Genomic DNA, 12,997 nt, shown 5'->3' with positions numbered 1-12,997 from the left:
CTGCTCCTGTGGTAGTGTTTGGCAGGTATAAACTCTTGATAAACATTTGTTGAATGAATGATTGGGCCAGTGTGTCCTTATCTCTGTATTTTTATTACCTTGCATGTAGTGGTTTACCAACTTTATTTGGTTGAATTTAATAGCTTTTAGATAAGAATTCTGGTTTGGGGAAAAGATTCTAACTTTGTCTTCTATGATGATTCTGTGAACAATATATGTATAAATATATATATATATATATATATATATATATATATATATATATATATAGTTTTTTCATAACTCAGCATTTAAAATATTTAAAGCTTTTCTTTTCCTCTTGTTTGTATGTTTGAATTTATTTAATCTTCATTTGAACTATCAGAACTGCTGTTTACCACAAACACAATCATTAGAACCATCTGTAGCAGAGGAAAATCCTTTAGATTTTTTTTTCAATTGAGATTATTAATTGTCAACATGGAAGCACTATTAAGAGTAATCTGTGTTATAACCACTTTTGATAAATGTTTGGAACTATCTACTAAAGTTAAACATACACATACCCTATGATACAGCAATTCCATTTGAAAATTTATGTGCAACAGGAAGATGTGCCAAAAGACTTTTAGAAGAATTTTCATAGCAGCATTATTCATAATAGCCCCAATGGTCACCAACAGTGAATAGCCCTAATGTTCACCAACAGTAAATAAAGTGTGGTATATTCATACAATGGAATACTATACAGCAACAGCAAGAAATTCATGATTGCTACATGTTGTAAGCATACATAAATCACGTGGATGTAATGTGGAGCTATAGAAGCCAGACATAAAAGAAAACCTGTTTAATTCCATTTATGTAAAGTTTAAAAATAGGCAAGCTACATCTGTGTAATACAAGTCAATGATAGTGTTTATTTTGGGGTAAGGAGTAATTACTAGGAGTGCCACCAGTGGGGTTTCTGGAGTTCTGTTAATGTTCTATATCGGCATCTTAGTGGTAATTACATGGGTGTATTCATTGTAAAGTTTCATCAAGATGTATATTTTAGATATGTATACCATACTGTATATTCGTTGTGCCTCAGCTAAAAGAATACTTTTACTGCCTCATCTCTCCAGAGTAAATTTGATAACTAGTACATCAGTATATGCAGACATCCATTTAATCCTGATTTTGACCCAGATATAGCTGATAGCCTCATATTTTGAGCACAACTCTCTGAAATGTGTGTTGTTCCCAGATTATATATTCCTTATGTATAGTTTTATGTGAAAAATCTTACTGATCATTATTACATAATTTCTGAAAGGGTTAATGTGGAGGAAGTGCCATAGAACCTACTATAGGCACAGTCGCCTTTAGGTTAATGACTTTGGGGCCTTTAGTTTTTCTGGACCCCCACAGAAAAGAAAGTCATAGTTCCATTTTTAGACAGTGACAAAAGCAAGCAATAGATCATTCTACCTAGAGAATCTATACTCTTTTGCAATCATTTTTTAATTTTATTTTAGAGAGAGAAAAACATCAGTTTGTTGTTCCACTTGTTTATGCATTCATTGGTTGTTTCTTGGATGTGCCCTGACTGGGGATCAAACCCACAACCAAGGTATATCAAGATGAGACTCTAACCAACTGAACTGTACAGCCAGGACCTACAAACATTATCTTGAACTCTAAAAAGTTAGTGTACTGGCTGGAGTCTGAAAAAGACAGATCAACTTTTGCTTATTACGCATTGGAATACACAGATTTCTCATATTTAATTTTTGCCACATCTGTGAACCAGTTGTACCATTAGTTCCTTTGTGTTTTTTTAACTGCTAAATTTTAAAAATTGAGATATAACTGACATAGAACATTGTATCAGTTTTAGATGTGCAACAATGATTTGACATACTTATGTATTGCAAAATAATTACCATAAGTTTTGTTAACGTCCATAACCACACAGTTATAATTTTTTTTTGTGATGAGAACTTTTAAGATCTACTCTCAGCAACTTTCAAATATACAATACAGTATTTTTAACTGTAGTCAACATATTATACATTACATCCCCAAAACTTATTTTTCTTATAACTAGAAGTGTGTACATTTTTACCAACTTTGCCTGTTTTGCCCATCCCCCACCCCCTGCCACTGGTAACCAACAATCTGTTCTCTGTGTCTATTACATTGGGTTTAAGTTTTTTTAAGATTCCATATGTAAATGAGATCATGTATTTGTCTTTCTCTCTCTGGCTTATTTCACTTATCTTTATACCCTCAAGGTTCATCCATGTTATTGCAAATGTCAGGATTCTCTTTTTTTATAGCTGAATAATATTACTGTGTGTGTGTGTGTGTGTGTGTGTGTGTGTGTGTGTGTGTGTGTGTGTTATCACTGTATCCCACATTCTCTTTATACATTTTTCCATCGAGGGACACTTAGGTTGTTTCTATTTCTTGGCTATTGTAAATAATGCTGCAATAAACTTGGGACATGTGTATTTTTTTTTTTTTTTAGATTGTTTTGTTTCCTTTGGATCAATACCCAGAAATGCAATGGCTGGGTCATACGGTGGTTATATTTTATATTTTTGCCAACAGTGCACAGAGGTGTTCCTTTCTTCACATACTCACCAACACTTATTATCTCTTGTCTTTTTAATGATAGCCATTCTAACAAATGTGAGGTGATATCCCATTATAGTTTCCCTGTTGATTAGTGATCGTGAGCACTTTTTGTGTACCTGTTGGCCATATGTATGTCTCTTCTTTGCAAAAATACCTCCTCAGATCCTCTGCCCATTTTTAAGAAATTATATTTACTGGGGTGACATTGGTTAATAGGGTCAGATAGGATTCAGGTACGGATTTCTATGTTACAAGATCCATATATTGCACTGTGTGCCCACAACCCAAAGTCTTGTATGTGCCCTGACCAGGGATCGAACCTTGACATAAGAGGATGATGCTCTAACCAACTAAGCCAACCAGCCAAGGCCAAATGCATTATAAATATCTACATTTTAAATATAAATTTCTTATTGATTTTAGAGAGGAAGGGAGAGGGAGAGAGAGAAATTTATCAATGATGAGAGAGAATCATTGATCGGCTGCCTCCTGCACGCCTAACACTGGGGATTCTGAGGATCAAGCCTGCAACCAGGGCATGTGTCCTGACTGGGAATTGAACCGTGACCTCCTGGTTCATAGGTTGACGCTCAACCACTGAGCCGTACTGGCCAAGGATAAATATCTATATTTTCTTTTTCTTTTTTTTTTTAATCTCTACATTTTTATGTTTTGTGTCACAATTTACATCTTTTTATCTTGTGTACTCATTAATAAATTATTGTAGTTATAATTATTTTTACTTCTTTTGTCTTTTACACTTCATACTAGCTTTATAAATGATTAACTCACCACCTTCACAACATTAGATTGTCCTGAATTTAACTATATATTTACCTTTACCAGTGAGGTTTATACTTTAATATGTTTTTATATTACTAATTAGTGCCCTTTTGTTTCAGCTTTAACATTCCTTGTAAGGCTGATCTAGTGGTACTAAACTCCTTCAGATTTTGCTTATCTGGAAAACTATTTCTCCTTTGATTTTGAAAGACAACTTTGCTGGATAGAGTATTTTTGGTTGGAAGTTATTTTCTGTCAGTACTTTGAATATATTTGTGCCACTCCTTCCTGGCTTTCAAAATTACTGTTAAAAATGTACTTATCGTCTTATGGGGTTCTCTTGTATGTAGCATTGTAACATGCTATTTCTCTTGCTGCCTTTGAGATTCTCTCTTTGTCTTTAACTTTTGCAATTGAATTAATAATGTATCTTGCTTTAGGTCTCTTTAGATTCAACTTTTTTGGAATTTCGAGCTTCCCTAATCTGTATATCTATTTTCTTCATCAGAATACAGGAGTTTTTAAGCCATTATTTCTTCAAATATTTATTCCCCATACTTTCTCTTTTTTTCTGGGATTCCTATAATGTAAATATATATTCCTTTGATGTCCCATAAGTCTCTTAATATCTTCACTCATTTTCATTCTTTTTTGTTTTTGCTCCTCTGGTGGGAGGATTTATACTGCCCTGTCTTCATGTGTGCTGATTCTTTCTTCTGCTTTAGCTAGTCTATTGTTGAACCCCTCTTTTGAGTTTTCTAGTTCAGTTATTGTAGTCTTCACCTCAGTGACTTCTGTATGAGACTTTCTTGTATTTTCTATCTTTATTGAAATTCTCACTCTGTTTATCTTTGTTCTCCTGACCTCAGTGAGCATGTTTGTGATCATTATTTTGAACTCTATGATAAATCACTTATCTTCATTTCATTAAGGTCTTTATCTGTGGCTCGATCTTGTTTTTCCTTTGGAACTTATTCCTTTGTTTCTTCATTTTCCATTTTCTGTGATTCACTCTCTGTGTTGGTTTCTATGCGTTAGATAAAACAGCCACCTCTCCCACTCTTAAGGAGTGGCCTCCTGTAGGAGATGAGCCTTATCCTTCAACTCTGCCCTAGCTCTTTGGTTGTCTCTCAGTCCTTTGCCTTTGTCTTTTGTCTTTTTTTTTTTAGTGTCTCCCAATAGTTGAGGGTGTGCTGAGACCTGTCAGTGTCCCAAAGGGGAGTAGCTTACTCAGCATCTAGATACAGTCTTCAGGCAGCAAATTTTAAAGTATGCAAATATACTCCTGTGAGGGAGAGATTGGGATATGGGCATTTCTGTTTGCTCTCTCTGCACGGAACCCTGTAGGAATAGCTAGCTAAGAATTGTTTCTGTGTTTGCTACCATCCCTTGAACCTATGAACACAAGCCCCACTGGCGACCAGAGTCAGGCTATCAGGGATATGTCCTCAGGGGCACCCACAAAAAGCCAGGGAATCAGACTAGAAATCACTCAGCTAGTTTCTGGATTTCTTGCAGAGGTTGCAGCTGTATATTCAGTTTGTTTGTGGGAGGAAGTGAGTTCATAATCCTCCTACATCACCATCTTGATTCAGAACTCTAGAATCTCTTCTTAAAATATCTAAATCTCTAAGTTTGTTTCAGAATAAAATTTCTTTGCTTTGCTTTATGGAAATGTGTTTATGTGATGTATTCTATTTATACTACTATTTTAGAATTTTGCCCTAATTTTTACTTTATTTAAATTCCAGTGATCATCTCTGATTTAATTATGTAAATGCCATAAATTGGACATCAAAACATTTCATTTTCAGAAAAAGTTGCACAACACTGTCCTGATTCTGTTTTCTGGTAAATGTGTGTGCATTTTGTAATCCAGCATCTTAAATTTATTAACTACTTCCTACTGTCATAATAATTTATCTTATCAAGTTAATATCCCCATTTTTTCTTGTTATCCTAGAGTTTTTATTTCCTCCATTTTATGAGTGTGTTTGAGTCTATTATAATTCAAAGAACAGAATGGATGGTGTGTAACTCATTTGAAAACATACTTCAGCCCTGACCGGTTTGGCTCAATGGATAGAGCGTTGGCCTGCGGACTGAAGGGTCCCGGGTTGGATTCCGGTCAAGGGCATGTACCTTGGTTGCGGGCACATTCCCAGTGGGAGGTGTGCAGGAGGCGGCTAATCGATGTTTCTCACTCTATATCTCTCTCCCTTCCTCTCTATAAAAAATCAATCAAATATATTTTTTTAAAAATTAAAAAAAAGAAAATATACTTCAAAAGTATTTTGTTCACTGAATTGAGTGAACAGTTGAGTGAATTAATGCTCTACATTTTTATATGAAAATAACTTATAAAGAGCTCCAATAATGGGTAGAAAATTGCAATTAAGACACATTTTAGTCTGTTTTTAAGAGGAGAAAGATTTAAAGATTATGAATTATGATTCATTGTACTTTCCATGAAGATGAGAATTATTGTACCCTTTCATTGTATTTACTATGTGGAGTATAATAACATTGTAGAAAATAATTACATGGTTATTGGGATCTTAATAAGTTAATATTTCAGAGAGAGTGTCAACGATGCTGAAACAGCTTACAACATTGTCATTATTACTATTTAGCCCCATTTCTGGTTAATAGAGTTTAACTTGCTTGCCACAACACAATTGACAAGGACATACTAACATGTTTAGATGGCAAAAGAACTTCACAAATACAATAAATTTTAATATAAATTTCCCTTTTACACAAGGAATTATTATTGCAACATTTGCTCTGTGGTTTTTAATAGTGGCTATGGAACCACTTTTAATACCAACTCCGAGAAGAGCGTTTCAGCAGTTTTAAAAATCATGGGTTAAGAAGACAGATAGTTCATAAAATTTACCGTTACTTTAATGGTAACAGGTCAACTCTAACATCAACTATTAACCAAATACATATTTATCTATGATAATATTGCAGTCATTTAACATGTATAGGAATTTACTGTCACTTTTTAAAGAGATCTTGAAATTTCATGTGACCACTTATGAAAATGAAATAGATGACAGTTGCCATTTGAAGATAAATGTTATTTCATATGTTTAGCTCTAATCTGACATCTGTAGATTCAAAGACTAATATTTTATAAGCTAATTATGCTTAGCAATACAGTTTCTCTTCTTCCTTAATCATAAATGTATTTTTTTAGGGAAAAGAAATGTGAAGCAAAAGTAGTGCAGATTATTTATACTTGAAGGCTTTGTGTGGTTTATTATTAATATTATTATTAATCCTTTAAATCTCAGTGATAAGGATTTAACTTTTCTTTGTCTGTCTTCTTGTAGTCAATGGGAAATATTCCTAGTGTCTCTCATTCTTCCTTTCAGAAGCATGAATATCAGTGGGAGTAGGGAAAATAATTTTATTTATTTGTATTTTGTTTATTTTTAAAAAGTGAAAAGTGATATGTGATAACTAATTGTAAATGCATGCTATTTATTTAGGTAGAGCGAGAGAATGAAACGTTCCTCTCAGGCACTTAAATTGTGAAATAGGTAAACATTGTGAAATGTGAATCCAGAGAAATGAAACTATTTAAAGGAATTTGGTTTTAGTTGTACAGATTTTTTAAAAATGGAGAATAACAATTGAGGAAGTAATCAAATTAAACTTACTACATTGTTCCCATAAATACTCTAAAACCATTAAAATGAAATACTAATTTCCTTTTATATTTTAGTTGAATATTGAATACCTAACACTAATTTGTTAAACTTTTTATTTAAGATATTATTGTTTGTTATTGGTGCATACTTTCCCTTGCCTTATTTATCTTATTTGATGGCCTAAAAAGAATAGCAAATTTTGTTTTAAATGGTTCTTTTAAATTTTATTAAAAGAGGAATTTTTTGCTGGTTTGTGATGTGTGTGTGTATTTATTTGGGTTTATTGTCAAATAATATACCCACAGTACAGTTCTTTCTCTTTTAAAGCAGGGAGAAATATAAATATTTTAATGCCTAGACAATGTTACTTTAAAATCAACCTGTTAAGAAGGAGCTGTCAAATTATGCAAATAATGAAAAAATACCAAATTATTTGTAGAAAAATAAAGAAGTTTTAAACTACAGTGCAACAAACAGGAAAGTACAACTACATGTAGAATATTTTAGACAGTAAAAGAATGATATTTTCAATAAAAATATATTAATAAGCCTCTAGAGCAGCGGTTCTCAACCTATGGGTCGCGAACAATGAAAATACATCCTGCCTATCAGATATTTACATTACAATTCATAATAGTAGCAAAATTACAGTTATGAAGTAGCAACGAAAATAATTTTATGGTTGGGGGTCACCACAACATGAGGAACTGTATTAAAGGGTCGCAGCATTAGGAAGGTTGAGAACCACTGCTCTAGAGCCATATCAAACTTTTGAATATATGGCTTTAAAGTAAAATGTTTAAAATAAAAACAAAATATGGTTGTGTCTATGAAATCTAAACATGAGTACTTTTACTATTGTAAAATATTTTAGATTTGTTGTGAATACTAATACAATGATCCCCTGAGTTTGCTTGAATTACACAGGCAAGGAAAAACATTAATTTAAATAAATGTGTATGGGTGGTTGAAAGTATAATGTAATTTTAATTCTGAGAATATTGTGAAAGACCTGGAAAATAAATTATAGGAACTGAAAGTAGCATGGTCACTGTGTGCGTGTGTGTTAAGCACATAATGAGATTTATGAAATCCATTTTCAGTACATGACTTTCAGACTTTTTAAAAAGTAAAAACTCCCCATTTAAAAGGCACTTAATTTGTTTTCCTTGTAAGATATGCCAGCTAAAAATTAATTTTAAAAAAGAAAATGGTTAAGGGAGGTTTCTACTTCATTTATTTGGATAGAGTAACTTCCCTGAAACAAAAATTCTTGAAACACTGTTAAGAATAATTGATGATGGGCACCCAGGCATCTGAAAGAACAAGGAGTCTATTTTCCTTTGTTCTTGTCTGATTTCTGTTGAGTACAGAGATTCTGCCTCAAGGGATAAAATGTCTCCTTACTTTCAGGATATTTTTAAAAACATGATTCCTGGAACTTCTGTAGGCTTAAATATTTTTATTATTTTGTATATTAAGTGATCTGCATAATGTTTGGTTTAGTTATACTATTTTTAAATTTAAATATATATATATGTGTGTATCTCTAATAGAAAAATACCATCAGTTTAACATGACCGCACTACCATAGTCACCTGGTTTAAATAAATAATAAGATTCTAAAGCCTTGAAGTTAAGATAAAAAGAAAAGAGACACTTATAATATTGTATGTCAACTGTAATTGAAAATAAAAAACTTTTTTTAAAGAAAACAGGATGCCAAACCTTCTAAATACAGTTGACCTTATTTATACCATTTTATGCAAAAATCTAATTTTCTATGATTTTACATATTGAAGGGTATATAAATTCTGTGATAGAAAAATGTTCCCACATATGTCTGACCTGGAAAATATATTAATAAATAAATAAATAAAATTTGTATATAAAATTTGTATATATTTTTTTCTTTTTCTTAACAATTGAGTACCATCTTGACTCTTATTAGAGTGGATTTGTTGTGAAGATATTACGGGCTGCAAAAGAAGGCATTTTCCTGAATTTATATTTTAACTTTAGGCTATATTAATGAGATTTTTATAACTCATTCATAATCTAATAGGATTGTTTGATATTTTAAAAACTCAAAACATTTCTTTTCATTATGCTTTACTAGTTTTTGTTTAGTACTTCTTATAAATGACAAATTTAGTAATTTGAATTGTACAAATTATTCAAAAGAAAAAGAAGTGCAGTTTGTTTTAAAATATGTTATTTTGGAAAGCTGATTTTATTATATTTTTAACAGTTTTTAAATCAGTATTTCATTCTTAATGCAATAGTTGTTCACTTAAGGGGAAACAATAAATCTTCAGTTAGAAATCTGAATGAAAATGTAAAGTGCCCTTTACTGCAGTCGTTCAGTTGTTTAAAAATATTAAATCTGATATAATGACTTACTGAAAAAATGAGGCTAATTCCCAAAAGAAAAATTATCTCTTTGGAAATAAATTGTAAAATTATAAAAGTTACATTGTAGAATTTAGTTAATGATTAACTTTGAGAGCCTATATACTTGAAAGTGGTTATATTAATACTAGAGGCCCGGCGCATGAAATTCGTACATGGATATGGTCCCTAGGCCTGGCCTGAGATCAGGGCCATCTTCCCTGGCTACCGGCAACCAGCCCACCCCCCACCCCCGGTTCCCCATTCACCATCAGGCAGTTGGAGCCTGCTGGCTGGGGAGAAAGAACCAAGAGGTTGGCCAGCAGGCCCCGATTGGCTGGGGGCAGCTCCTGCGTTGAGTGTCGGCCCCTTGGTGGTCAGTGTGTGTCATAGTGACCGGACATTCTGCTATTTGGTCCATTTGCATATTACCCTCTTATTATATAGGATCTTTTAAAATATATATACATTATTGATTTAATTCCTTTGATTTTCTCACCATCCTCAAGTAGGAGGAAGGTATTATCATTTTTAAATTTTTAATATTTAATATTGTAATTTGCTAGGGTTATTCTTCATATTTGTTAAAGGTTTGTGTGTGTGTGTGTGTGTGTGAGTGGTTTTTTAAGTAGAAATATACAATTTATGTTGTGGATTAGAGAAGTGCTTTAAATCCTGTTTCTATTCTATGAAGGAACCTTCTATTTTTTTATATTCTGACCTTTCTATAAGATTGTTGCCTATTAGAGCATTGAACCAAAGGGAGAGGAAGATATTCTATTATGTAAACACTGTTTAAAAAGACATTTAGCTGAAACCGGTTTGGCTCAGTGGATAGAGCGTCGGCCTGCGGACTGAGGGGTCCCAGGTTCGATTCCGGTCAGGGGCATGTACCTGGGTTGCGGGCACATCCCTGGTGGGGGATGTGCAGGAGGCAGCTGATCGATGTTTCTCTCTCATCGATGTTTCTAACTCTCTATCCCTCTCCCTTCCTCTCTGTAAAAAATCAATAAAATATATTTAAAAAAAATAATAATAAAAAAAATAAAAAAAAATAAAAAGACATTTATACATTAACTAATATTTTTTATCATATTTATTTCCATTGAAATTTTGATTGGAATATATGCCATTTCAAAATCAGAAAATAATTATAATCAAACATCAGAATGGTATTTTTAAGAAAAACATATCCTATATAATAAAAGCGTATGCAAATTGTCCCCTCAACTGGGAGTTGTCGGGGAATTCGACCAGGGGGCAGGGCTAGCCGGGGAAAGGGAGGGAGGCCCCAGCCGGCAGTGGTGGTGGCAGGTGGCCAGGGGAAGGGAGGGAGTACCCGGCCAGCTGCCAGCGGCCAGCAGCCACTAGGGACCCTACCAGTGCATGAATCCCGTGCAGTGGGCCTCTAGTACATATATATAATTGTAGCATCAGTATGCTGGAAGAAGAAAATTGTGAAAATAATTAGCCAACCAAACGTATGTTTCAGCATCAGAAATGGCAATAGAGGAGGGAAAACCCACTGATTTCAGAGTCTGAAGAATCTGCCCTATTTATACCCCGGGATTATTGAAAGGCTCAAGTAAAATATTTGTGAAAACATTTTATAAAATCTAGCACAGGCTGTGCAAATGTAGGATGTTACTTTGCTTTTGGGTGTAATGAATGCTTAGTTATTGCCACATAACTGGTTTTCCATCTTCTGGCTAGTGATCAGCCCAGGTGTCTTCACTGGCTATCTTGAAAGATTTTATGATTTCTTACCTTGGTATTAATCCGGGAGTAAGCCTGGTGAGTTGTAGAAGGAAAGAGAAATAGACAGATGTGGTAGGCCAGTATTTCAAAAAAAAAAAATGAGTTCGTTCATGGTTAGTTTATAGCATTTTGTTCACCCCTAGATAATCCAGAGGGGATGCAAAAACTAAAGTCACAATGTTTTAGCTTAGTCTTGAAATCTGGTACAAGTTTATCATTAAGGATGTAATTAATGTTCTATTTGCATGTTTTCCAGTGCAACGTGTAATTTTTTAAAATAATTCATCTCATTAATGAATCAATGCTTTCAGATCATGAGGCATTTAATATTATAAACTTTATAAACAGTTATTTTTCCCCCTTCCTTGTACTTTTCATTAATGTTTTGATACCCTTCTTTTATATAGGACTTTGCCTCCCGGGCTAAGCTGGCAGTACAAAACCTAGTACAGAAGGTTGGATTTTTTGGAATTTTGGCCTGTGCTTCAGTAAGTAAATTGTATTAAAAGTGAGAAATTCCAATAAATGCTAGATTTATATTTTGATCCAATTTGTTTTTAAAGATACATGCTTGAACAATAATGCTATCACTTTTAACAGGTATGTAATTTTATTAATCATTCATCTTACTCATCAAATGAGCTGTTTTCTGGTGAATATGTTCATATTTTGTTTATTGACTTTTAAGCATTTCATCATGCCATGATGACTTCAGACCTAAATGGCTTGATTCAGTAAGAACAAAAGAGACAAAAATCCATCCTTCCCATGGAGAATTTATAATGAAGTGCATTTAACCAAATAACAATGCCTTCATTCTTTCCAGAGATATAAGTCATCTTTTCCCGAAGTTTCAAGCATTAACTATAAAGAAAATGTGTATAAAACCTGCCTTAAGTGACGCTAACACCTAGTTAGTAATTGGAATGTCTGTGGCAAAGTTAAGGGCATCTTTGGCTACAGTGAACTAAGACGGTCTTTATGTCAAACATTTAATGTCTCTGCTATGCTGTACCTGGTTAACACAAAATAATATTGATTGTAAATTTTTAAAATTTGGCTTTACTTAATTAATGTCTCAAATTACAGATTTGTGAAACTAACATTTTTTGATGGGTGTTTTATCCTGGTCCTTTTCTATATAATAGAAATAACTACATTTGAAATGGAGCATTTTGATCCAAGTTTTCTTTGGTCGCCTGTACACAACTGTTGGTAGTTCACTGGTGGATTTGACCAGAATAACTAGGTGCACCTGGTTGATACTGATAAAAGCTGCCATTATAAGTAAAATTCACAAAATTATTTTCTGTTGATACCAGCTACTGTATCCATTATGTACTAGAACAATAATACATCTTTGAGAACCCCCTTTCCAGCCTTAGCAAAGCAAATGGACAAAAAGGAGACCATTGAGTGCCAAAATTTTTAATCTGGTATCAACATTCTAGAGCTATTCCAAAGCATATCTGTGTCTGAATTACTATCTTTTAACCTTGGCAATACTAGAAATTTTTATAATCGAACTTTTTTCTTTTTAACATAGAAGCTCTTTATCACAATATTGACCTTAACTCTTTGAGCAGTTTTATAGGTATGTTGTAGTGTGATATAGTAGAAAGAAATGGCTTTAGAGTCAGGCTTACTTGGGTTCCTAAACCAGTTTGGACTTTTTACTAGCTAGGTAACCTCAATCAAGTTACTCTTTTTGAACCCTAGGTTTTAATTTTCAAAATGGGGCAATACGATATTCATTGCAAAGGCTCAGGTGAGGATTTAAGATTATGTATGTGAATCCT

The 12,997-nt window shown here is 33.2% G+C and overlaps 1 protein-coding gene across 1 annotated transcript in view; it reads left to right on the top strand.

Annotated features, from left to right (window-relative positions):
- VMP1 (vacuole membrane protein 1) overlaps positions 1-12,997 on the top strand; it is a 103,144-nt gene that overhangs the window by 63,807 nt on the left and 26,340 nt on the right. Inside the window, exon 8 of the mRNA XM_070395369.1 lies at positions 11,606-11,686. Coding sequence (XP_070251470.1) covers positions 11,606-11,686 — 81 coding nt within the window. The remainder of the gene's footprint in view (positions 1-11,605; positions 11,687-12,997) is intronic.

Source organism: Myotis yumanensis, unplaced genomic scaffold (genome assembly GCF_028538775.1).
Source record: "Myotis yumanensis isolate MYYU_CA2020_CCGP unplaced genomic scaffold, mMyoYum1.0.hap1 SCAF_16, whole genome shotgun sequence".
Lineage (NCBI taxonomy): Eukaryota > Metazoa > Chordata > Mammalia > Chiroptera > Vespertilionidae > Myotis > Myotis yumanensis.
This window is presented reverse-complemented; position numbering and strand designations above follow the sequence as displayed.